This window comes from Mirounga angustirostris, unplaced genomic scaffold, assembly GCF_029215605.1.
Source record: "Mirounga angustirostris isolate CCGP_5_RB_7025 unplaced genomic scaffold, mMirAng1.0.hap1 SCAF_6, whole genome shotgun sequence".
Classification (NCBI taxonomy): domain Eukaryota; kingdom Metazoa; phylum Chordata; class Mammalia; order Carnivora; family Phocidae; genus Mirounga; species Mirounga angustirostris.
Window position 1 is genome coordinate 122762175 of NW_026991714.1, and position 25849 is coordinate 122788023.

General features: G+C 46.3%; 1 protein-coding gene across 1 annotated transcript in view; it reads right to left on the reverse strand.

Moving 5' to 3' along the window:
• Positions 1-25849, reverse strand: part of PDLIM1 (PDZ and LIM domain 1) — a 48570-nt gene that overhangs the window by 20338 nt on the left and 2383 nt on the right. Inside the window, exons 2-4 of the mRNA XM_045878468.3 lie at positions 11418-11569; positions 9459-9543; positions 4933-5135 (exon numbers count right to left, since the gene is read on the reverse strand). Of these exons, the coding sequence (XP_045734424.1) occupies positions 4933-5135; positions 9459-9543; positions 11418-11569 (440 nt within the window). The remainder of the gene's footprint in view (positions 1-4932; positions 5136-9458; positions 9544-11417; positions 11570-25849) is intronic.

Here is a 25849-nt window from a genome sequence, read left to right on the forward strand (position 1 = left end):
CAAGATGAAAAAGTTCTAGAGATCTGTTGCACAATGATGTGTATGTGTATGTATGTTACCAGTCCTGTATACTTAAAAATGGTTAAGATGGTATATTTTATGTTAAATGTTTTGTTACCACAATGAAAAAAAAAATCCTTAGAACAGGAAAAAAGGGAACTATTGGTACATAAAACAACCTGAATAAATCGAATAAATTTCCAGTGAATTATGCTGAGTAAAAAAAGCCAATTCCAAAAAGTCACCTCTTGTATGATTCCATTAATAGAATATTCTTGAAATAACAAAAGTATAGAAATGGATAGATTAGTGGCTGCCAGGGGTTAAGGAGGGTGCAGGAGTAGGGGGGGAGTGGGTATGAGTATAAAAGGACCACACGAGGGACCCCTGTGGTGATAGAAATCTCCTCTGCCCTCCTCCTCCTCCTACTGATGTCAACATTCTTCTTTTGATAATGTGCTATAGCTTTTTTTTTTTTTTAAAGATTTTATTTATTTATTTGAGACAGAGAGCACATGAGAGGGGGGAGGGTCAGAGGGAGAAGCAGGCTCCCTGCGGAGCAAGGAGCCCGATGCGGGACTTGATCCCGGGACTCCAGGATCATGACCTGAGCCGAAGGCAGTCGCTTAACCAACTGAGCCACCCAGGCGCCCTGTGCTATAGCTTTTAAGGTGGTACCACTGAGGGGAACTGGGTACAGGGTATAAGGGACCTTTCTCCATTATTTACTATAACTGCATGTGAATCTACAGTTACTTTAAAATAAAAAGTTTAATTGAACTTAAGAAACCTTTTCCCCACATGAGAGAGGGCTAAGCGCTAACTGGAAATAATACAGAGATTTTAGTACTTGGTGGTTTTGTCAGTGGGGATGAAGGATGCAGGCTGACTCAGAAAAACTCTTCATGTCTGAGGTGCCTCAACTTGGTCACCCTATTGTCTACCAAAACATGCAGTATTGAGAAACCCTAGATAATCCTTTTTGGAAAGGGAGCCTAGCCAGAAGGCTCCCTGAGTTTTAGTCTTCAAAGGCCTAGATGTTGGACCTGTAATAAGAAACCAGGGGAGTAATTATGGGCCCCAGGAGAAGAGGGAGGAACACCCAGACTCCAGAGCCTTCTGGGGGCCGTGGGCAAGTTTAGCTAGGGGGTAAACAGCCACCGTCATGATAGAGATTTTCTTCTGATCCAGCTCTGAATGAGTCAGGGTTAATATAATCCCTCTGATAGCATGTGAATAGAGAACAATGCATCCTTTATTTCCACTGCACCTGCTTAGAAATATGCCTCATGAGTATACGGGGCGGGGGGGGGGGGGGGGGGGAGGGCGGGGATTGCCTGAGAACACAAGCTGGAAGAGCCAGTATCTTTAGACTACTGTGTTGGTTAAGGGAGTCCAGCCACCAGGCCATGAAGAGGCCACCACTCCATCAGGAAGGTGATGAACTGTACTGGCTGGCTGGACGTTAGCGACAATGCTGGAAAGAAAACAGTCTACTGGAAGTCATAGCAACATCTTCTCCAGAACACTTATCCACATGCTTCTGCCCTTCTGGAGCCCCCAGTACTCAGAAGTGGTGAGTGTGGAGTCCTCAAAGGCAGTGAAATCAGTAATCACCGGCATTCACCGAGCACCCGCGCTGGGTGCTGACGCTTCACCGCCTTCTCTAAATAACCCGCTGCTGAGGCAGAAAGCACTATGTGTGCCTTAGAGGTGGGGAGGCTGAGTCACTGAAGTTAGCATGGTCTGCCCTCGGTAGGAGGCCTGCCTGGAATTCACCGGCCCTCAATCTACAAGGCTTGTACCTTTAGGAAAGTACAAAGCGGCATCATATCTACAGAGAAATCCAGACCGTGAATCACCAGAAAATGACCAGAGCCCTTCAAGTCAGCTGAAAGAGGTCAGAGGGCCTGAGGGTGAACGATTTCGGCTGAACAGAGCAAAATTTCCTCCACCCACATGGGTGTCACAACAGTCAACAAATGACTGTTGAGCTGAACTGGCCCCAAAGGCTGTCCCACTCAGCTGTGTGTGTGCTGGGACGCCAGGCGGCAGATGGTACCCTCTTGCCTGCCATCCCAGTTTAATTTGGAAACAGCAATGCTGTCTGTTTTCTTGTCACGTGGGGACGTGGACTGGGGACGCCCAACGAGACAGGGAGCGACACACACACACACACTAGGCTGCTCTGAAGTGCAGGGGACAAAGAAACTCAAACGTGAGCCCCAGGGAATCAGTGATGACCTCAGATGCAAAGTATGAAGTGAGCCAATTCTGGAACCTCAGTGACCGTTACAGACTAAACAGTGGGGGTGAGCGAGCGCTTGGGACTTCTGCTGACTGAGCGAGCAAGCAAGCTACCCGGGGGCTGCCGGCCACGCAGGAGAGCCTCTCTCTGCTGAGAATGCACAAGTGGGCCTCCCCAAAGCAGGTTGGTAAGCAGAGCCCCACGATGGGCAGCATGGCCCCTGCGGGCCCTGCCTCTGCCATGGGCTGCTGGGATTCCCACTGTTTCTGGATTTATCCTCAGAGTCTGGGATGAGGCAGAAGCCTGGCTCCCTGTGCTGAGAAAATCTGGAAGGACAGCCTTGGTATCAAGAAGACTGAGCGCCTGCTGCAGACAGAAGGCCTGTGACAGGAGGGGACAGGGGCTGGAGGAAAGGCTTGCAAGTGTCCAAACAGTTTCAGACTTAATTGTTTCAGATTGAAGGCAGGGGAGCAGGTGGGGAGCCTGAGAGAAGAAAGAAGACATTAATGAAGGAAAAACCGCCAAAGCCCGACTAAAAATACTCCCCAGGCACATATTTCTCCCAATGCATAGCAGTTCGTTCAATTAAGGATGTGTCATTTCCTGGGTTATTAAATCCAGATCATGGAACATTCCACTCTGGGATAGTAAAAGAGGGTCACGTTCTCAGCCTCCCCCAGCACCAAAGCAGCAAAGAACAGGGATCATGGCCCGTGGTGTTTCGGCCACTCGGCTCCCCATGGGGCTGCCTGAGAGAAAGCTTCCCTCAGGGCATGTCCGTGGAGAGCCCAAGGGGCCCAGCACGACATTCTTTCTCAGGTACCCCCAAATGCCCCCGGAGTCACCTGGAGGGGCATCGTCATCCCAAGCCACCAAGGCCCTGCAGGAATCAGAACTTGGGGGAAGCAGTAGCATTAGTGGCCACCTTGCCTTGGTTACTATAATAAATGTCAGTAACCTTGAATATCTTGTAAAGCCAAAGTCACGCAGCAAAGAGTCTCCCCTTCTAGACTCTAAGAAACTTAAAGGAAATCGCAGAGCCTTTCAGAGCTGGGCATAGGGACCGGCATGCAGTGGGTGCCCAATAACGTCTGCCTCCCTTTTCTGAGGAGAGGGCGACTATCTGCATGGTCTGGTGAAGGAGCCCTTGGGAGGGGTCCCCATGACAGCCCTTTCCACACATTTAAGTCGTCTGGAACCTCCCATGCCTTAACCTCTCCTAAGCTGCGTCTGAAGCAATGGGTTTGCAATTTACTCACCCGAAGAGCTGGGCAGATGCTTGTTAAAGGTGAGTCGGGGAGAAACTGAACAGCAAACGGGCTTCAGAGGGAATACAAGAACTGAGGATTCCAACTGGGACGGATGCTCAGAGATCAGACAAGGTTTGGACCACATGGTATTTTCCAACCAGTTTGACTGTCACCAACATTTAAAAATCAGGTTTCAGATTTAAAAAAAGGCTTTCTGGCTTCCGTGAAATTAATCAGCAGAAATGAATGAATGAGCGGCGCTGCTGGAGCCACTCTGGGCTGCCCACAGGCCACTCTGCCCCACACTGTCTGCACTCCGAGCTCCGTCCTTATCTTCCCTCCCACCTTCGGGCCGGTGAGGGGGCAACACATGACCTAGTCCATCATCTTTTCACTCACAGAGAACTGGTCCCACCTCCTATTCTCCTTCCTCAAACCCGGGTCCTTTGCTATGGGCTGTGGTATCCCCAGTGTTTCTGGATTCATCTTCAAAGAGTGTGGGATGGGGCACCTGGGTGGCTCAGTTGGGTAAGCATCCCACTCTCGATCTCAGCTCATGTCTTGATCTCAGGGTCGTGAGTTCAAGCCCCGAGTTGGGCTCCATGCTGGGGGTGGAGCCTACTTCAACCAACCAACCAAAGAGTCTGGGATGGAGCAGACACTGGGCCCCTCTGCTGCGAAGCCCAGTGTCTGCTCCATCCCAGACTCTTTGGTTGCCCTTCCTATTAGACGGGCGTGCCTAGGAGTTCCTCCATGCGGATAAAGACTTAGAGGCAACTGTGGCCAAATGGCTGGTGACAGGAGGGGACATGCCTCCCCAGCCCTGAGAAAGAGGCTTCCTTAGACCTCTCCACCCTGTCCACCTGCAGTGCCCCCACTCCACCTCTGCCTCTGATTAGAACCTGTTCCGACAGACACACATTTATATCCTCACAAACTTCTCTTCTATTGTTTTCACTGGGGCCACTCTGGGGAAAAAAAGCAAGTGCTTGTTCACAAAAACTGCATCATGAAGTACCTGTCCCTTGCTCAGACTAGATGGTGAACACAAGGAGAAGCCCCAAACTATAAATACAAAAGAATGTCTCAGCAATGAGTAGGGCTGCCAAAGAAGGAAGAGGATCACAGAGAAGATGACGATGACCCAAGAAATCCAGAAAATAAGAACACAGATCTCGGTGAATACTTGATTCATCTGTGCTAGGCACAGCACGAGGCATTTTACACATTACTTCTTATGTTCACAACAACCCTACAAGGCAGGTGGTATTTGCCCCTTTTTAGAAATAAGGAAAGCACGGTGCTAAAGGAGACAGTTTTCTCTCTGGACTCCAGGAGGCTCAACCTCCCGTCCACCTGTCTGGATGCACCTGGCCCTGCTGGGAACGGCCGTTTCCAGGACCAGCCTGTAGGGGGAATTCAAGGGCTACTTACGCTCTGCCGCCGTCCGTCTCCTGCCCAGCAGCTGCTGTCTTTGACTCCAAGGCGTTGTTGAAGCTGGAGATGTTTTCAGAGGAATAGAGGCCAGCTGGGTTGTTGTACTGGTTTGTGATGACCCTGGGGGCAGAGCTGGAGGCCCCCGAGGCGGTAAAGGGCACAGCACTCCGGTTGTGGGCACTGCCTATGTGCAGGACCTCCTGTGGGCAGAGATCAGAGGAGAAATCAAGGGGGCGCTCAGTGCACACCCCTCGAGGGGCAGTGCAGGCTGAGTGCCAGAAAGTAAGCTACAGGGGCCCTGGGTCAACACCAAACTTCAGCGGAGGGGCTCTGACAGGCCCACTAGACACGCAGGTAATGAGCGGGGAAGCCTCCAGATGGGCGAGGGTGCGGCTTCGCTCGCCAGCAATGCCTTCTGCTTCTTCCCTGAGGCCCAGTCAGGCCTGGTCTGCTGCTGGGCACCCCCGGGCATGACACCCCTAGATGCCTTGGGCCATCATGGCCCAAGCTGGAGCTGATACACCCTTTCAGGGCACATTCCAGAGGGATTACGGTACGAGGAGGAGAAGGACAGAAGTCACTTGCGTCAGTGTGGAGCAGGAGATGATAAAAGGTGGAGACAAATTCCCTAGGATCCAACGGGTTAGACAAGCAAGATAAGAAGCCTGTGGGGCCACCAGCCGAAGCAGCTGCTGAGGAGGCAGAGGTGGCTCAGTGCTCTGGCCGGAAGGGGTAAAAGGAGCTCAGGATCTGCGGTTTCTTGCAGGAGAAGGCCAAGGATCACCAGAGGGAAGGCTAGGAGCTTCCTGTTAGAGGGGCGTGCCCAGGAGTTCCTCCGAGCTCAGCTCCCTCCTTCTGTGAGGTGGGACAGCACCCTCCCCCCCTTCCCTGGACTGCCAGGAGCCCTGGATAATTCCTACAGCTACATAGCTCAGAGCTTCTTTACAAACACCCCCGCCCCGAACACTTTTTAAACTAACATTCCTGTTCCTAAAAGTCATGGCTTTTCTGACAATGCAATTAGAAAGGTACTTTCTGCACGAACATTCTGGACCAACCCCACAGCACCGTCTATGCAGCGACTAAACTCGACCTGCACCCTATTTTCTGGGGTGTACTGAACCCTGGCCTCTTTCTTAACACCCAGGCCCAGAACAGCTGGCCCCTAAAGAGTTCTGGTCTTCTGTTGCTCTTCCTTTTTTCCCCCCCTCTCTTTTTTTCACCAAAACTTCAAGTCTTTCACGCTTTCTTAGAAAACATGACAATGAAAAGTAACAGCTTAATTCACTGTGTACTGATTTAAATAAAAGTCAAGGAAATATTTTTATGATTGAGATTTCTTTTTCACTATTCAGATAGGCTTCCTTTTTAACAAGTTGGAACCAGTGAGGTTTTAATGTAGAAATTACATTGAGTTCACCTTGTCCACTTAGGACAAAAGCTAAGTACACAGAGATCACTCCCAAAAAAGGGGAAGTATAATTAGTTAAGAAAATAACTTTAGCAGCAATCAAAGCATGGTTAAGTAAAGTTTATGGCACAGCTACTGTGAGGAATAATATACAGTCATTAATAGCAGGGGATTTGCACATCGGTGGTGGCCTGGGATTTTGGTACAGTTCTGTTCTCTCCACAGCAATTCCTCAGAGCAGCACAGGATGCTGAGCACCAAGGAAGATTCCTAGTTTTCTGTCTTGGCTCAATTTTCCCGTCACTTCCTGTTTGGCCCTGGGCAAGTTAGAGCTCTCTGAGCCCATTTCTCATCTTTACAATGAAGTCAACACAGCCTTCTCTCAACAGGGACTTGATGTGACATGTTAGTGTAGCAAGTACAGTGATGGGCAAACAGCAGATCTTCGACCAGTGTCCGGTCCCTTCTCCCTCCCTAGAAACACATTTCCATTGAGAATGGAAGTCAACAGAAATTATTCCGGTTGGAAATTCTGATTTTTCATTTTATAGAGAATCTTCGGAGAATGTATCTGTTTTGTACATGAAAGGAATATCTCTAACCCCATGTGAATACTGGTCTTTCCAGAAGTCAGGCAGTTAATTCAGGGCCTGCCTTTTGGAAGGGATGATGTAATTGTTTGGGCTTTGTATTTATCAGTCTCCAAGGAAACTCAATAATGAGGAAATATAAACTAGGTGTGTAACTACTCTGACCTCAGATAAGCTGGGGTGGTGGTTGGCATTACATGAACTAACAGATCTTTTAATTATAGATGAATTCTGCTCTTACTCATTCCTTTATTTTAGAATGACTGGAAGTGGAAGGTTTTGGAAAAAGGAGAGTGGGAAGTTTTTCATAGGAACAAAGAATTACTGGAATCAAAAGAAAAATACACTCAAGTTAGATGTTAAAGTATTTGTAAAGAATTTTTCAAATTCTTTTTTTAAGTAAGAGAACTACCTTCAAAATATTAATACAGGGACCAGATTATATGTTTATGATGAAAACTCAAGCATAAGACATAGAAAAAGCATAACTGTAATAAGTATTACCTTATTTAAGTAAAAATAAGATTTTAGGTAGACCAAATTAAAACAAAATCATTCCTTATGTATTATAAAATATATGAGAGCTTAACACATTGAAACTTAACATTTATAGTAAATTCAGCAAAGTGACTAAGAACTTCTCGGGAAATTGGAATTAACGGTGGCATGTTTAAAATTAGTTTGTATGGGGTGCCTGGCTGGCTCAGTCAGAAGAGCCTGTGACTCCTGATCTCGGGGTTGTGAGTTCGAGCCCCATTTTGGGTGTAGAGATTACTTCAAAAAAATAAAAAATAAAAAATATATATATGTCTATATAAACTTTTAAAAGATAATAAAAAAAATTTGTTTGCACAACTGTTGGTTTACAGACTGAGTGCCACTCTATCAGCTTTCCTTATAGGAGCTGTACAGAATAACATGTTCATGCTGGTTTTGAAATGCCAGATGCAAAATGGTCCTTAATGTAACTCTTAGGATTTCTTGAGTATGATTTTTATTATATTAAGGAAAAAAATGTTGTATGACAACATCTCAGAAATTCTAAAGGATACCTTTGAGAAAATCTGACTTTTATTTTTATTTGTATTTTTTTTAAAGATTTTATTTATTTATTTGAGAGAGAGAATGAGAGAGAGAGAGAGAGCACATGAGATGGGGGAGGGTCAGAGGGAGAAGCAGACTCCCTGCTGAGCAGGGAGCCCAATGCGGGACTCGATCCCGGGACTCCAGGATCATGACCTGAGCCGAAGGCAGCCGCCCAACCAACTGAGCCACCCAGGTGCCCCAAGAAAATCTGACTTTTAAACAACCACTCAATTTATCCACATGATGCACTCCATGAGTTCATTTTCTTTTTTTTCCATAAGTTCATTTTCATAGAAGTTTCTGTCATGCATAAAGGATAGCTACCTGTTACCTTTTTATTTTATCTTGATTCACCATAAAAAGTAAGTCGTGTCCCAAATTTAGAAAAAAAGTTAAAGTTCAAATCTTCAATTGGGGTTAAATGTATAACAATCACAAACCAGTCTAAGAGACCTTTTCAGAAGACATTATCAATTTATTAACTTTTTTTAAGATTTTTGTATTTTTAAGTAATCTCTACACCCAGCATGGGGCTCGAACTCACAAGCCCAAGATCAAGAGTCGCATGTTCCACTGACTCAGTCAGGCCCCCCTATTTATTAACTTATTATTAATAATTCATTAATGTATCCAAGACACATACTTTGTAAAAAGGAGCAGGCCAGGCATGAGAAATTTTATGAAGATGTTCAAACATGCTAAAGTTTTCTCCCCTTATTTCAAAAGAATACCCATTCATTGTAGGTAATTTAGGAGATGCAATTAAGGAAGAAAGAAATAAAATCACTTGTAATCTAACTACTGCGAGACTTGTTTACAAATATGGGATCTTCAGAGAGTCTCCTGTCCTCAGAAATTCTGTTTGGCTGACAAATTGGACACTGACTGCCTATCACGGTCTCAGTCTGAACTGCCACTTTATTCTGAGACTTTAGGGTCTCACCAGAAGTCTCACTTCTACAGAGATGAGAGAGTTCCACCAGAAGGCTCGTGGAAACCAGAGAGCAGGGCACAGGGAGGAAAGGCGAGGTAACCATCACGTCTTGCCTCTTGGCTCCAGGCCTCAGGACCTAACACTTGTTTTCTCCCCGGTTTGATTCGCGTGGATCTGAAATCCACAGTGAGCTGAGCCAGCTCCTTGATGTCACCGCGGTGCTGCCACCCTATTTCGTGCAGGAAGGCGTCCTCCCACTTCCTGTATCCCTTCCCCTGCACCGTGTCCAGTCCCAGCGACCCTGCCCGGGGGCTTTCCAGCTCTGTCTGCCCCGCACTCCCTTACGGGAAGGAGCGAACAGGAGCCAGGTCCCCGCGGTGTCAGCAGTGGGCTCTCCTGGCCTCGGCCCAGGCCTCCAGGGCCGGAGAATCGGGGGTGTGCTAAGCCATGTGGAAGGCAGAGAAGGCAGGAGCAGTGGAGGCAATGGTGAACAAGTACTTACTTGGGGTTCAGAGGCTAAATTCATCTTGTATGGATGACGCTTCCCTTCCTCTGTCACCAGGGGAGACCAGATTTTTTGTTCAGATCTGCAACAGATTGCCAAAGCTGTTGTTTCGTTCATGCTAAATAATATATACTAAAATCCAGAAAAGGCCCCCTCTTGCCTGACTGCTGGCCTCTGAACTAGGGCTCTGCAGCCCACCTTCCCCCGTTTGCCAATCTGATGACCTCTTGTCCGATGGCGGCCCGCACTCAGCGCCGAGGGGATTCCCATGCGGCTGAGACCTCTTCCAGCCTCACCCTCTCTTACTACGCTGTGTCGCGGCCCCCAGCCCACTGGCCTCCTCCCTGCTCCCCACTCCCCACTCCTGAGCAGCCTCATGCTGCCCCACCTTGGTCAGGATGGACCGAGCTTCTCCTCTCCCTCTCCCAGTGTTCTTGAGCCAGACCAGGTAACCAACTTATTCTTCGTGAAGCATGGCTGGCTCAAATAGAACGGATGCCTCTCTTCTTTAGCATGCAAAGGCTTTCTTTGTACTGATCACACAGCAACAACCTCAGTCTAGTCCTGGCTTTCATTAGTGTAGTTTTTTCCCTCTCCAAGAGCAAGAGAATATTTATGCCTATCCTGTATGGTCAGAGAGCCAAGCATGGTACCAGACTGACACAAGAGACACCCATTGAATTCACTGGCAAATGAGTAGGAAAAAAAAAAAAAAAGAATGAATGAATGTCTTGGAAAAGGTCTGGACTCAGACCGAAATGGAGATGAGAATAAGGGACAGATGTGCTTTTGAGGGGATAGAAAAAAATGGTGTGGGGCACCTGGCTGGCTCTTGATCTCAGGGTCATGAGTTCAAGTCCAATGTTGGGTGCAGAGCCTACTTAAAAAAAAAAAAAAAAAAGGTGCACCTCCTATGGAGCCAGGGCTCTGAAGTATACAAATATTCGGACCTCCTGCCAGTCCTGTGGCAGAAGGTAGAAAAAGTTATAAAGCTATTTCATAGATAAGAACCTGAACAATGGGTTCATGATGAAGAGCAGTAGAGGCTAAAGTTAATGGCATTAAACAGCAGGTTAACAGAAGAGCAGAATGAAGAATGTGAATTTTTTTTTAAAAGATTTTATTTATTTATTTGACAGAAAGAGAGAGAGAGAGAGAGAGAGAGAGAGCACAAGCAGGAGGAGCAGCAGAGGGAGAGGGAGAAGCAGGTTCCCTGCCAAGCGGAGAGCCCAATGTGGGGCTCGATCCCAGGACCCCGAGCTCATGACCTCAGCCGAAGGCAGATGCTTAACCGACTGAGCCTCCCAGGTGCCCCAAAGAATGTGCACTTGATCCAACAGGAAAGAGGGAGCCAGTAAAGGTTAAACCAAAGCTCTCCTGAAATCATGCCCTTGCAGGACCCCTCCAAGACTAAATGGAAGCAGAATGGGAACTCTACCCCAGTTCCAATTCCCAATGCCCTCTCCTCACACGGCAACCCATTGAGAACACTTAACTCTCCTTTCTTGTAGTGCACTTAAGCTCACAGGCAGCATTCCGAGTAAGGGACTGCCGTCTTTCTCTGCTACTGTAACCTCCGGGTGCCTACCCCTGCTTGGTGTGGGGTAACACGAGCAGCATCCTCAGTACGTTCTCAGTGGTTTCCAGGAAGAAATTTTCATTTCATTTTACCTGACAATACTTAACTAATTTTACTTCTTCAAAGTTTTGGTTGGTCGTGTTGGAGCAAGTGAAAATGCAGAGCTCCTAGAGAAAGACACCCACACTATAAGAAAGCACTGGGAAAATTCGAGAGAAAAGAGGGCAACCTGGGGAAATCCCAGTCCCATAGATCCGCCGGCCTGGGCCTGTCCGCAGCGCACGCGGAGCTGGGGCTCCAGCGCATCTGAGACAGGTGGGGCCGACGTGCTCACATGCAGCCTCCAGTCGAGGACAGAGCGTTTCCAGGGGCCTTACCTGGTGACTGTGAGAGTCATGTTGTCTGTGCAACCCTTGATTTTGTTCTGGGCTTCCAGGTGTGTCATACTGCTGGTGTTTTCCCCATCGATGGCAGTGATCACATCTCCAATGCATAAGTTAGCTATCGCAGCCTTGCTTCCGGGAGTGACCTGGAAAAAAAGAAAGAGCAGGTCAGTTACTCTTTGTCTCCAAGGAAACCACTGAGTAAGTTACCACTGGGGCAAGTATTCACTGATGTGGATCAGAGCATCTGAAAAGTAAAAAGGGCGGAAACCATAAGTTTCAATAATAACAATCCTTTAGATCCACATAACACATTACGGGTCACAAAGAGTCCTTTTCTATGTACAATGTCATTGGGTTCTTACAACAACCTTCTAAGAAAGGACACATATCAGTCCCTATTTTAGAGACCAGGACATGGAGGCTGAGAAAGATCTGTGATTTACCTGGGATCACCCAACTAGTATATCACTATATTACTAGCAATCCAACTAGTATATTTACAGAGCCAGGATCCAGAACACTTAAACCCAGAACCTAAAATAAGTTACCAAGTACATTAAAAACACATACATATGTAGAGAACATTATGTACGGCAACAGCCTATTTCTATAAAAATCTTATTATTTAAGCACAGAAAAAAATTGGAACACTGCACATAAAATTGTTCACAGTTACACATTTCTGTAGTGTGTTTTTTTTACAATGATCTTGAATTAGTCTTGTAATTAAAAAAAGGAATAAAGGGGAGAATTCTACCAAACAATTAAAGAAGAATTGACACCAGGGCACCTGGGTGGCTCAGTTGGTTGGGCATCTGACTCTTGATTTCAGCTCAGATCTCGATCTCTGTCATGAGTTCAAGCCCTGTGTCGGGCTCCACGCTGGGCATGGAGCCTAGTTAAAAAGGAAAAAAACAAAACAAAACAGCAACGAAGAATATTTTAATATTCTCACACTGGTCCATCTCCTCCCACCGGAGAAGTTGATTATGATTAGGATCGTCCCCTATATATATGTGTGTATATATATATATATATATATATATATTTTTTTTTTTTTATAGGTGGCTGGTTTTCTGCAGGCCAAATCTTCTGAATTAGCAGTTTCAAATTTATGGGCCACCAATGCTTGGGGAAAGCCAGTCAATTACTGCGGTGGGCTGTGAAACCCATCTGCTTGCTGGGCGTTACACGCGGACAGAAGAAATACCACGCTTCACACACAGATGTACAGCTGTTTTTCAAGTGAACGACAGAGGCTATTGCAATGAATGAAGTACACACTCATTCTGCAGTAGTACTAACCACAGAGTAATTTTTTGCTACTAGGTATTTTCTAAACCAAGCGATACTAAAAATACTACTATCATCCCAGTGTTGGTCCATCACTTTGATATTCAACGACTCTCCTTGATGGGACTGCAAGCCCCCCAGGAGAATGGTGGTGACACACACAGACTCCCAGTGCTCACAGGGTCCCGATCCCCCCGCCCCAATCCCTTGGAGCCAACTGGGGAAGATCTTGTGAACACCTGGGTGTCTGCACAAAGCTGAACCATGGGTAGGAAGCCCCTTGAGGCACCAAACTGGAACACAAGGTTTACACTCTAGGCCTCCATATCGGATGCCGTTTCCAGCAGCCACGGTTTCTAATCAGCCCTCACCACTCTGCCCTTTGCATTGTGGTATTCCCTGCGTCTGGCCCCTTCGGAGGCAGCTGGTGTGATGCTACTGTCATGGGCCAGGCCCCCCATCAGCTCCCTGACCCCATAAAGTAAGGGGATGGCTTGATCCTTGGGGTCCCTTCCGGCTCAGACGTGCTATGACTTCGTCAGGCAAAACTCTTCTGGAACGTAGCAGGATGTGGAAGCCGGTGCAGAGATCTTGACCTCCTAACCTTCCTTTCTGGCGTTCCCATCATCTGTTTACCAGAGATCTGTCTTTGCAAAAGCCCCTGGGGAGCCTGGCTGGCTCAGTTGGTGAAGCATGCGACTCTTGATCTCAGGGTTGTGATCTTGGGGTTGTGAGTTCGACCCCACATGGGGTGTGGAGATTACTTAAAAATAAAATCTTTAAAGGGGCACTTGGGGGGCGCCTGGGTGACTTAGGCATTACGCGTCTGCTTTCGGCTCAGGTCATGATCCCAGGGTCCTGGGATCAAGCCCCGCGTCGGGCTCCCTGCTCGGCGGGAAGCCTGCTTCTCCCTCTCTCTTGCTCCCCCTGCTTGTGTTCCCTCTCTCCCTGTGTCTCTGTCAGATAGATAAATAAATAAAACCTTAAAAAAAAATAAAAATAAATGGGCACTTGGGTGGCTCAGTTGGTTAAGCATCTGCCTTCGGCTCAGGTCATGATCTCGGGATCGTGGGATCGGCCCTGCAGTGGGCTCCCTGCTCAGTGGGGGGGGGGTCTGCATCTCCCTTCCCCTCTGCCCTGGCCCCCCACCCATGCTCGCTCACTCTCTCTCAAATAAAATATTTTAAAAAATAAAATAAATAAAATCTTTAAAACATACACACACACACACACACACACACAGACACGAGGGACCTGGATGGCTCAGTCAGTTAAGAGTCTGCCTTCGGCTCAGGTCATGATCCCGGGGTCCTGGGATCGAGCCCCACATTGGGCTCCCTGCTCAGCAGAGAGCCTGCTTCTCCCTCTCCCTCTGCTGCTCCCCCTGCTTGTGCTCTCTCTCTCTGTCAAATAAATAAAATCTTAAAATACACACACACAATAAATGAATAAATAAAAAGCAAGAGCCCGTGATCCAAGGTTCAGACCTTTTTCTCATCCAGCCACTGGGAAAAGACCTTTTATCCAGGCAAGGGCAGGCTGTTCTCCTCTCAGTCCGTAGGGCAGAGTCAGTCCCTGGATGAACCCGTACATACACTGAAACAAATTCATTTTTTGCCCCTCTCCCTGAGAAGACTGATTTGGTGTGACTTCATGTATATTTCACTTTTTTCTAAAGAACCATATACACCCCTTGTTTTAAAAATGGTCCTAAGTAGGGGCACCTGGATGGCTCAATTAGTTAAGCATCTGCCTTTGGCTCAGGTCATGATCTTGGGGTCCTGGGATCGAGCCCTGCATTGGGCTCCCTGCTCAGTGGGGAGTCTGCTTCTCCCTCTGTGCTCTCTCCCTCTCTTATTCTCTCTCAAACAAATGAAATCTTTAAAAAAAAATAATAAAAATAATAAATAAATAAATAAATAAAAGGAATGGAATGGAATGGAATGGTCCTAAGCGAGGTGCCTGGCTGGCTCAGTTGGTTCGCGCATGCAACTTCTGATCTCAGGGTCATGAGTTCGAGCCCCATGTTTGGCATAGGGCTTTACTTTAAAACAAAACAAAACAAGAAAAGACCCTAAGCATTACTCTGTTTGGGACTGGCAATAATTCTGTTGGCAAATTCTATCTCGGGAGACTGCAGCCTGATGGAACCCATCTATCATGAAATCTAATAGTGTGAAATCTATTAGTGTGAAATCTAATAGCGTTAAAGAGTGCCCTTAGGATAAAATCCAAAATCATTAACAAGGCCCATAAAGACCAGACTTCCTTCCTCACCCTCGTCATGCCACCACCCTCCCCCACCCCCAATTGAGCTCTAGCTCCAGGGCCTGCCTTAGTTCTTTCTAATTAACTTTGTCTCTTCCTTCAGGTCCCACTTAAAGGACCACTTTCAGAGAGGCCTTTTCTGACCTCCAGTCTAAGGTAGATCCCCACCTTCCTTTTAACACTGTCCTTCTTCCTCATGACACTTGTCACATTAGGTTTATAAATCTATTTTGTGGGTTTGTTTATTTAATGTCTGAGGGCCCACTAAACAGTAAGGTGTGGGAGGGCAGGATTTTGTCTGCCCTTTGCACTGTGGTATCCCTGGTGCCTGGCACATAGTAGGTGCTCAATAAATATTTGTCCAATGAATGACTGAATCTAAAATATCTAGCGTTGTGAATATAAAATCATGCTGCTTCATTATACCTGTTCAGAAATGACGATTTCAAAACGAATCAAATAATCATTTCCCTCAACATCACTATTCTGGAACGTGACCACCCACAAAACTAAAATGATGAGACAAGGGTGGAGTGGGGAGGGAAAAGCTTGAGAAAATAGAAACAGAAGTTTCTTCTCCTTTCATATGCTCAGCTGCTAAGAACTCTGGAATTTCCAGCATTGGTTCAAACTGTCTCGTGCGAGAGGCATTTCTGTTAAGTACATCCCGGCATGTCCTGGACAAGCTAGAACCAGCCTTAAGAGTCCCAAGCCTGAGTAACCGAGGCCTGGCCATCCCATTTTTTTTTTTTTTTTTTTTAAGCCAAACGTATGGGAAGCCAAAGGAAATCTCAGAAAGTTACAAGACAATATGATCTGCTGGGACTCCGATGGAATCTCACAGAAACAGATTAAGTTCACATTCTCTGAGCCATCTTCTTTTGGATTAAAAAAATGGGATTTAAACAATACTAAAGCCCTTTCCCATACAATCTCCCATTTGACGACCTCACCACCAACATATAAGATAACGTCACAGATGAGGAAATCAAGATTCAGAGAAGCAGTGACTGATTCAAGTTCTCAGAGCTAAAGGCTTGAGCCTGAACTTGAAACCATACCCCCTCATTCCAAATCCCATCCCCTTTCTGTTACCAAGAGGCCACAAGCAGATGCTCCCAACCTAACTGCCAGAGCCAAAGAGAAATCCAGATCTAAGGCGACTCCTCTGCATCCCCGCATTGGCCTTCTGCACAAGGAACTCTTGTCACCACCCCTGCCACAGGCTGGGTGTGTCGTTCCCCCCACCCGCCCCAGGACAATCATCTCAACGGCTCTGTACCGGGCAAGGCCCTGTAACCCCACCTTGTCAAAATACCCAAATCAGAACATGGCCCTGGAAGGGGCCTCAGGGAGAAGACCCCTGCTTCTCCAATACTGGTTCGTCCCCATCCTCAACAGGGGCGCCAATCCTCACGACACACTCACTGTTCATCACAATCATAACCGTAATCACAGCCGTCAGTTACTAAGCACTTCTTACGTGCCGGGCACAGTTTAAGTATCTGGCGAGGCTCCCCGGACCCGTCCTCATGCAGTGCTAGTGATGATCTGCATCGTTGCAGAGGAGGGAGTGAAGGAACAGGGGTCAGAGCCATTTGCAGGCAGCTACACAGCTGGTGGGCTCTGGAGCCCACCCACTTAACCCAGTGTCCCACACTGTCTGTTCTAATTTCCTCCAGATCATCAAATTCCATTAGAACCGGCTCATAATGGAGTCAGCTTCAACGTCTAAAAAAGAAATCCCATACGCTCCTCCAGAGAAACAGATCCATGAGCTCAATGGACATCCTCCAAAACCCACTTCCGGCTTTCTTCCCCAGAGACCATATAACACAATTCTTGCTGCATGAGAACCATGGGGTTATAGGCACGACTTCCACTGCTGAACAACCTGCCGTTACCTGCAGAATTCACTTCCGTCTCTCTCGCCCTTCGGCCCTCCCAAGGCACACGCTTTGCTCAGAGGCCAGCCCGTACAACCACCCGATACTGCAAGGTCCTAATGCATCTTTTTTTTTTTTTTTTTTTTTTTTTTTTTTAAAGATTTTATTTATTTATTTGAGACAGAGAGAATGAGAGAGAGAGCACATGAGAGGGGGGAGGGTCAGAGGGAGAAGCAGGCTCCCCGCCGAGCAGGGAGCCCGATGCGGGACTCGATCCCGGGACTCCAGGATCATGACCTGAGCCGAAGGCAGTCACTTAACCAACTGAGCCACCCAGGCGCCCCAAGGTCCTAATGCATCTTTACAGCCTTCCGGCCAGACTCCTGAGAACACAAGAAGGTTTTTGAGGAGTTTAATTTCACTTCTAAACGGTGCAGAATAGGACTATGATGTAGCTCTCCCACTTTCTTCAATTTACGGCCAAATAACTAAATATATGGCTGTTAGAACTGAAGGTACTGCCCACCCGCTGGCTTCTCTGTGGTAATGGCAGGTTTCTATTTTCTCCCTTCTCTGTTCCCATTTTCTCTTTCTCCTTCATTCGTTCATCAGTCATTCCTTAAGTACATCCTGAAAGAGAGTGTCGCGCGTTAAGATGTGGCTTCTGAAGTCAGACAGCCAGGGTTCAAGTCCTGTCTCTGCCACCTGTGAGCTAAGTGTCCTTGGGCAGGATATGCCCCCTCTTCTCATCTAGGACACAGGGGGGATAACAGTCCTGACATCGGATGGCTGTTACGAGGATTACATAAAATGATTCAGGCAGAGCACACTGTCAAGCTCCAGAAATACGAGCTACTGTTTGTAAGATTCTGGGAACCACATAAGGCACTGGGATACAGGTCTGAAAAGGATGGTGCCCACCATCAAGGTGCTCACAATCTCCTGGGGGCGACAGGCATGTACCATAGCTGGTGCGTGCTGGGCTAGCCAGGAAGCAAGAGGCCATGGGAGCCTAAAGATGGAATCAGGGAAGACTCCCAAGAGGAGGTGTTGCTTAAAACTGTGTAAAGGTGCTACAGGAGGTGGGAAAGAGCGCGCCAAGTTACAGGAACGGCATGTGGGCGGGCGTGGGTGAAGGTGAAGCACAGCAAGTACAAGGAGAGAAAGGGGTTGAGGCTGGAGGTGTTCACACAAACCCCGACACCGGGTAAGAACCCTGTTATTCTCTAAAAAGATTGTACTTTGACAAACAAAGGAAAACTTGCCAATATTTACATATTGGTAAATTTCACACAAACGCTTACATCCTCAGCTTGTGAAAAACCTGGCAATTCTGGACCTAAGCAATCAGCACTGGCTGAGGAGCCTCTGCCCTCTTAGATACGATAAGGCATCGGCTCTCCCTTCATTTAGCACAGCCCCCACCTCGCTCGATTGCCCAGGACACAGGAACATTGCTGTACCAGATCGATCATCAGAAAATTCGTAGCTCAATGTAGTATGCAATTACAGAAACCACCAACCACTCCTGCAGCTATTAATTTAATTTTCTGACTACCTCATCCTCAAACAAAATTCATTTGTGTTGCCTCCTGACCCCTTCACGCCAATGTGTCTGGCTTAGTTTGAAAGCTATGTAAAGCAAAATTAAAAGTAGAAATGTTTTATGACTAGGATCATGAGACACCCTGGTTTGCCCAGGACACTCACATATTTTCCTAGCTTCATTAGGAAAAGCACCCCATTTCACTTTTACCAGTGTTCCAGTCTGGATGATAAATTATCGTCCTTTTGACAGAGAAGGAATTTTCACCAAATATTTGTCAATTAGGTTAAAAAGTTTTGAGGCAGAGCCTTTTTTCCCTAAGGGGAAAACTGTCTCTACTCAGAAGGTTCTGTTACCTGTGGACAGGAATATAGGGTAATTTCCTGAATGTCCAGAGAACACTGTTACCCTTGCCCGTTGGAATTGGCATCTACGCTTCAGGCCAGAAACGGACCCAGCTCACCATTAACTCAGGAGAACTCTGGTATTTGCAACGATGAGGCAACTGTTCCCAAGCAGGTGAGTCATCAGATCCCCTGAGGTTTTTAAAAATTTAAATAGATCTCTACACCCCACCTCAGATCTGCTGAAGAGGTTTGACACAGATTCCAGGAATCTATATATTTTGTAAAGCTTCCCAGAAAATGCTGATGCTCACCAGGTTTGGAAACTTCAAGAGGGATGTTGACTACCCCTTCCCCTGAAGCTTTCTCCCTGAATGAAGTTATAAGGTAAACAAAAATACTTAGACTCTAAAATCTTAGCTCCTCCAGAAACAACCTCAAGGACTTACATTTCTATTAAGAGATGTAGAAGGCCCTTGAAAGTCTTTCTTTATCTCTAACCAAAACACAGTAAAAAAAAAAAAAAAGGTGTATATATATATATATATACACCTTGAAGGTGATATGCAAATTGCATACTGTAAAAGTAATTTCATTCCAGATGTTAAATCACTCAACATGGTTGCTATTTTGCCTTGGCCAGAACCCTTACAACTCAATGTGGGGTGCCATTACAGAAACCACCTGATTTAAAGGTCCTGGCACATCTCTTTCCTTTACTATGTTCCAATTTTTTAAAAAATCTTATTATGTGTGTTTTTGCATTGAAATATTTTAAGTACATGTTGGAAATCACCTTAAATTCTTCTTACAAGTAGGTGAGATGGCATAAATAATGATCTAATTCAGCATTTATATAAAACAAGACTGGAGGGGCGCCTGGGTGGCTCAGTCGTTAAGCGTCTGCCTTCGGCTCAGGTCATGATCCCAGGGTTCTGGGATCGAGCCCCGCATCGGGGTCCCTGCTCGGCGGGAAGCCTGCTTCTCCCTCTCCCACTCCCCCTGCTTGTGTTCCCTCTCTCACTGTGTCTCTCTCTGTCAAGTAAATAAATAAAATCTTTAAAATAAATAAATAAATAAAACAAGACTGGTATAAGGTAAGTTGGAATTCAAGTTCAAACTCAATGCCATGTGTCTTTAGGGTCAACCTTCATTGATTTAATGGCCATATCAAAGCAGAACATAAATTTAAAAGATTCTGCGTTGGGCAACAGAGCAGCATCCAACCCTGCAATATGCCATTTAGGTGTGGAATTTTTAACTCTCTTGAGTCAGACTTTTGACTCAATTTGTTTTTTAAAGCTAGAGTATAGCCACAGAAGCTGTATGAGCTTATACAGGTTCGCCTGAAAATCCCCAAGAATGTTTCAAAATGTTCTTGGTTACTCTGTAACCATTTAATCAACAAAACAAAGCAATACAGTAGGGTTCAGGAGCTTGTAGATGAGCTGTGCCAAAATCCAGCTTTGCTTCCCGCTCAGTGTCAAAGGAAGCTACTCACACTAAGGAATGGCAGTCGAAGTGACTGCTCTCCTAGTCTGAAAGACCACACATCATTTCTTTGGGAGGAATATACTTAAAAATGAGTTAAAAAAAATAGAATACCCTAATTTGTCAAGAAATCACCAAATCTCTCAAACAAGCCCTTATGGACCCCATGTGTTTTGTTTTGTTTTTTAAAGATTTTTAAGTAATCTCTACACCCAACATGGGACTCAAACTCACAACCCCGAGATCAAGAGTCACATGCTCTACCGACTAAGCCAGCTGGGCACAACCCCCGCGCCCTGCCGTGTGTTTTTAAATCACTTCAAGAATTACCACCCATGGGGCACCTGGGTGGCTCAGTCGTTAAGCGTCTGCCTTCGGCTCAGGTCATGATCCCAGGGTCCTGGGATCGAGCCCAGCATCGGGCTCCCTGCTCTGCGGGAAGCCTGCTTCTCCCTCTCCCACTCCCCCTGCATGTGTTCCCTCTCTCGCTGTGTCTCTCTCTCTGTTAAATAAATAAATAAAATCTAAAAAAAGAATTACCACCCATAACCCAAAGCCTAACCATTGACTAAACATGCAACCTTGGGCAAGTTGCTCTCTACACCTCAGTTTCTTCATTTATCAAATGAAATTTATAATAGCATGAACCTCATTAGGTTGTTGGGAGGAGGAGAATTTAGAACAGTGTCTGGCACGTAATAAGCACTCAATGCACAGCAGATCACCACCGGTATTTTTTTAATAGTTCCACTGCATCCTGATGCCTTCTAGGTGTTGGCCACAGCACTAGGCTCTCTCTGCACATCCTCTTAATCCTCACCACAACCTTTGAAGACAAGTACTATTATCCCTACCCCACCAGTGAGGGCGCTGACACAGAGCTAAGGAATGGACAAGACAGAGTGTGATTCTGAGACTGCATCTCCCCAGGGCATCAAGATGTCTTTAACTCTTTATCTGCTGCAGTAAAAATAAGGCAGAAAGTACAAAACAATGACATCCACATGACATGTAAGTTACTATGATATGGTACTTCGATATTAAAAATGTTACATGAGGGCGCCTGGGTGGCTCGGTTGAGTGACTGCCTTGGGCTCAGGTCATGATCCTGGAGTCCCAGGATCGAGTCCCTCATCAGGCTCCCTGCTCAGCAGGGGGTCTGCTTCTCCCTCTGCCCTCTTCCCTCTTGTGCTCTCTGTCTCTCATTCTCTCTCTCTTAAATAAATAAAATCTTAAAAAAATAAAAAAATAAATAAAAATAAATAAAAATGTTACATGAGTGGGGAAAGAAGTCTGAAAAGTTTTGCAGCAAACTGTTGGCAGTGTTTACCTCTGGGAAGGAGGACTGGGGAAGCTCTTACGGTATGCCTTCCACATTTTTATGTTGATTTTTTTGTAACAAGCATGAAGGCTTTTATGGAAACTTTTAATTGAAGTATAACACGCATACAGAAAAGTGTACAAATCATAAATACGCAGCTGGACAGATTCGCACACAGGGAGAACACCCGTGAACCCAGCACTAGATAAAGAAACACAACTGAACTTCCGAAGGCCCTTCCTGTCTCCTTCCCTTCACTAACCTCTGACCCTGACTTCTAACACATGGGTTAGTTTTGCCTGATTAATTTTATATAAGTGGAATCACACAGTATTTACCCTTTTCCATCTGGCTTCTTTCTCTCGACACAGCATGTGTCTGTCTCATTCATGTCATTTGCATAGTTGGAATTCCTGTTGGTGTCTTATATCCCATAACTACACTACCATTTATTTATCCACTCTACTGTTGTTAGACATGGAAATTATTTGATTTTGGGGCTATTGTGAATAATGCTGCTTTGGAAACTCTTGACATGTCTTTTGGTGCCCATATGGACACACTTCTATGGAGTATTTAACTAGCAGAATTGTTGCTCATAGGGTATGGGTATGTTCAGCTTCAGAATTTTTTATAATCTGTTTTAAAAAGAAACGGACATAAATCATTGCAGCACCATCTGAATTTGATCCATCTGTAAGCCTTTCAGACATCTTTATCTTCCATAGGTCATACCTGTGTCCTTGGTGTCTCATGTGATATATGAGTAGTCATATGTATAAAAGTTGGGTCCTGAGTCCTTGGTCAAGAACCTGCGCTCCTTCAAGACCACAGTGTTATTCAGGAAATTGTTCTTAATGTTTACGGCATTTACCAAGAAGGCGGTGTACCACATCCATGAAAGTACACTGCAGGCCTAAGCATTCCAGTTCACCCACAATAAGGCAAACAGCAAAGTCAACAATCACACAGGGCGCTAAGTGCCATACAAAAACTACTTCCTTTTCCCTTTGGCTTTCATGGGTACATTTCATTTTGGCCTTGGCTTGGCTGCCACTTTCCAGGCCCATCACCGGCTGGGCAAGCTGGATCTGTCTATCCCTAGTCATCTGCATTTGACCCAAAAATTGCCCCCAAATCTCCTCCGACCCAAACTGGCAGGCTTCCTCTAATCCTCCAAATCCTCTGCGCTTCTGTTCTCCACTGTCCATGTGGGCATGGAATCCCACAGCTGGACCGTCAATTCCTGCAGGTGGGGCCACGGCTTCTGGCTTTGCAGGGGAGTTGGGAGGGGAGGTGCTGCTCCCTGGGATGCTCTGAGCTCCAGGAGCACTCGGGCGGAGGCCACAGGGCAACTGGAAGGCCCCCACAGCCAACCCTCATGGGTACAGCAGGCTCTGGGGCAAGGAGCCCAAGAGGGTCCCCGCTACCCCTCATATCGTCCCTGTACCATTAGCATTTCCTGGAGCTGAGCTGTGTGCCACGATTACCACCAATGAAATACAGACAGTCGGGGATTATCAAGAGGCAGAAGAGAGTGGTTAAAGCTGGCCTGGGGTCCAGTCTGTCTCATTTCGAATCAGCTCTGCAATTTACTGAGTGTCCTGTGTATCTGTGTCATGGGTTGTGGGGAGCACAGAAGATAACGCAAGTGCACACGCAGCCCAGAGTGAGCATTCAAGAAATGTTAACTGCTATTGAAGTGGTTATTAGGAATAGAGATTAAGGCCATGGGCTCTGAAGCCAGACCAGTCAGCTGAATTCCAGCTCCATCACTTACTACTGTATGAAGCAGGCCAAGTACTGAACACTTCCATCCCTCAGCTTCCTCAACTGCAAAATGGGTGTCTTAATTAGATCTGCTTCACAAGATACATGTAAGGATTACTGAGGGAATATATTAAGCACATAGAACAGTGCCTGGCATAAAAAAAAATGTCCTATATACATTTTAACTATGGTCATTATCACAAGCTGGTCAAATAAATATTTCTTGCACAATCTTTCAAGTGTAAACTGAGGCTCCTGTGATCAACACAAGAGTCATCTTAACACAGATATTCACAGATGAATAACAACACAAATTCATCTGAAAACATTTCTGAATTCCTAACAGGTTTTCTTAATCAACTCATAGTTGAAGGTACAACCAGTGCCTTTATGCCTAATGCTGGAACACTTTTTTTTTTTTTAAAGATTTTATTTATTTATTTGACAGAGAGAGACACAGCGAGAGAGGGAACACAAGCAGGGGGAGTGGGAGAGGGAGAAGCAGGCTCCCCGCAGAGCAGGGAGCCCGATGCGGGGCTCGATCCCAGGACCCTGGGATCATGACCTGAGCTGAAGGCAGTCGCTTAACCAACTGAGCCACCCAGGCGCCCTGGAACACTTTTTAACAACAAAGAGTAGGCCCTCATATCAAAGGGTACAAAACCAGTCCTCCATCCCCATCAGGGACGTTAATGCATAACGAGCCTTTATGGACGCTTCTTGCCTTTCACAATTTGGCACGCAGGCCCTCCTCTTTCCACCTTTAGGACATGATAGAAATCTACTTGGATCTGAAAGATAACACTCTTAAAAATCAGAAAAGAACCCCTGGCTACAAAGTATCCATTATTAAGCTTAGCTTAGGATACCTGAGCAAAGGGCACAGCATTCCCCATAAAATCACACTGCTCTTAGCGAAGGCTTACTCAAGAGGCAAATGACAGCTTCTCCCACCAAGAGCACCCCCTTATCTCTGGCCCCACCCCTTCCTGTCTTTTGTCAGTTGCTGGGAGAGAAAAACAGTCAACATAAATTGAGCGGCAATTTTGGCCTGGTGTGGATTCTCTGAAGGCTTCCCTTGAAAGCAACTAGAGGAAATAAGAAATTGATATGGGGAAAAACACACACACACACACACACACACACACCCCAAAAACTCAAGGAGATGAACAACTGTAGATTTGGAGCAAGAAGTGACAGAGAAAAAAATCTCAGGGGACAGAGGCAAATGTGTGGCTAGATCGTCAGGGAGTCCGAGGTAGGGGCCTTAAGTGAGAAACTGGGAAAAGGAAGAAAGTTGGTTTACGTCCATTTAAAGCTGAAAACCTGGATTGAAATTTAATCACAATAGCACATATGAGAACAAGGAGAAGTGAAAGCAGCTCTTACACACACAACATATGCCCTATAGGATTCTGCTCAGAAACAAGTAAAATTAAGCTATGGTGTTCAGGATGCATATTTAGGTAATAAAACTATAAAGAAAAACAAGGAGACTGATTATCATAAGTCAGGATAAGATTATGTCTGGTGCGCTTGTTCTATTTATTATTGGGGTGCTGGCAATGTTCTATCTGGGTGGGGGATCGTACAGGTATTTATTTTATAGTAATTTGCTTTGCATCTATATTTTACGACTTTTTTATTTCAAAAAAGAAACAATCTGGGGCACCTGGGTGGCTCAGTCGTTAGGCGTCTGCCTTCGGCTCAGGTCGTGATCCCAGGGTCCTGGGATCGAGCCCAGCGTCCGGCTCCCTGCTTGGCGGGAAGCCTGCTCTCCCTCTCCCACCCCCCCTGCTTGTGTTCCCTCTCTTCACTGTGTCTCGGTCAAATAAATAAAATCTTTTTAAAAAAAAAAAAGAAACCATTTCAAGTACACAAGATTACAGTCAGATTCAGGAGCTTTAGCAGTTTAACGAAAGACTAGAGCCAACGCCATAATAATTCACGCAAGAGAAAGCAAACATAGTTACTTAAATGAAAGGCACTCCTCTCCCCTAATTTTATCGTTTGCTTTGGTGTGGAGACTCAAAGCCTACATATATAAAACCATACCAGAAAGTGTATCTGCCCAAAATGATAAATGTAGCACACCTACCAACCAGAAGGTGTGCATCTCTTTGTCACTGCTCCAAACTCCTCACTCTTGTTCACTGTTTCCAGAGCACTCTGACGTTCCTCACCTCGCAGCCAGTGGTTGGGGTTATCCCCATAGCAGAGACAGAGGAGGAAGCCTCAGACAGTAGAAAGCTCACCCCCAGGTACAGCTCAAGAAGCAGAAACCAGACCACCATCAGATCCCAACGACCACCGCAGGCCCCTTTATGACCACTTTCCCAACCCCAGGAGGTGAGGAGGTACACGTTCTTTCCATGTAGAAATAATGAGATGAAGGGGCGCCTGGGTGGCTCAGTCGTTAAGCGGCTGCCTTCGGCTCAGGTCATGATCCCAGGGTCCTGGGATCGAGCCCCACATCGGGCTCCCTGCTCCGCGGGAAGCCTGCT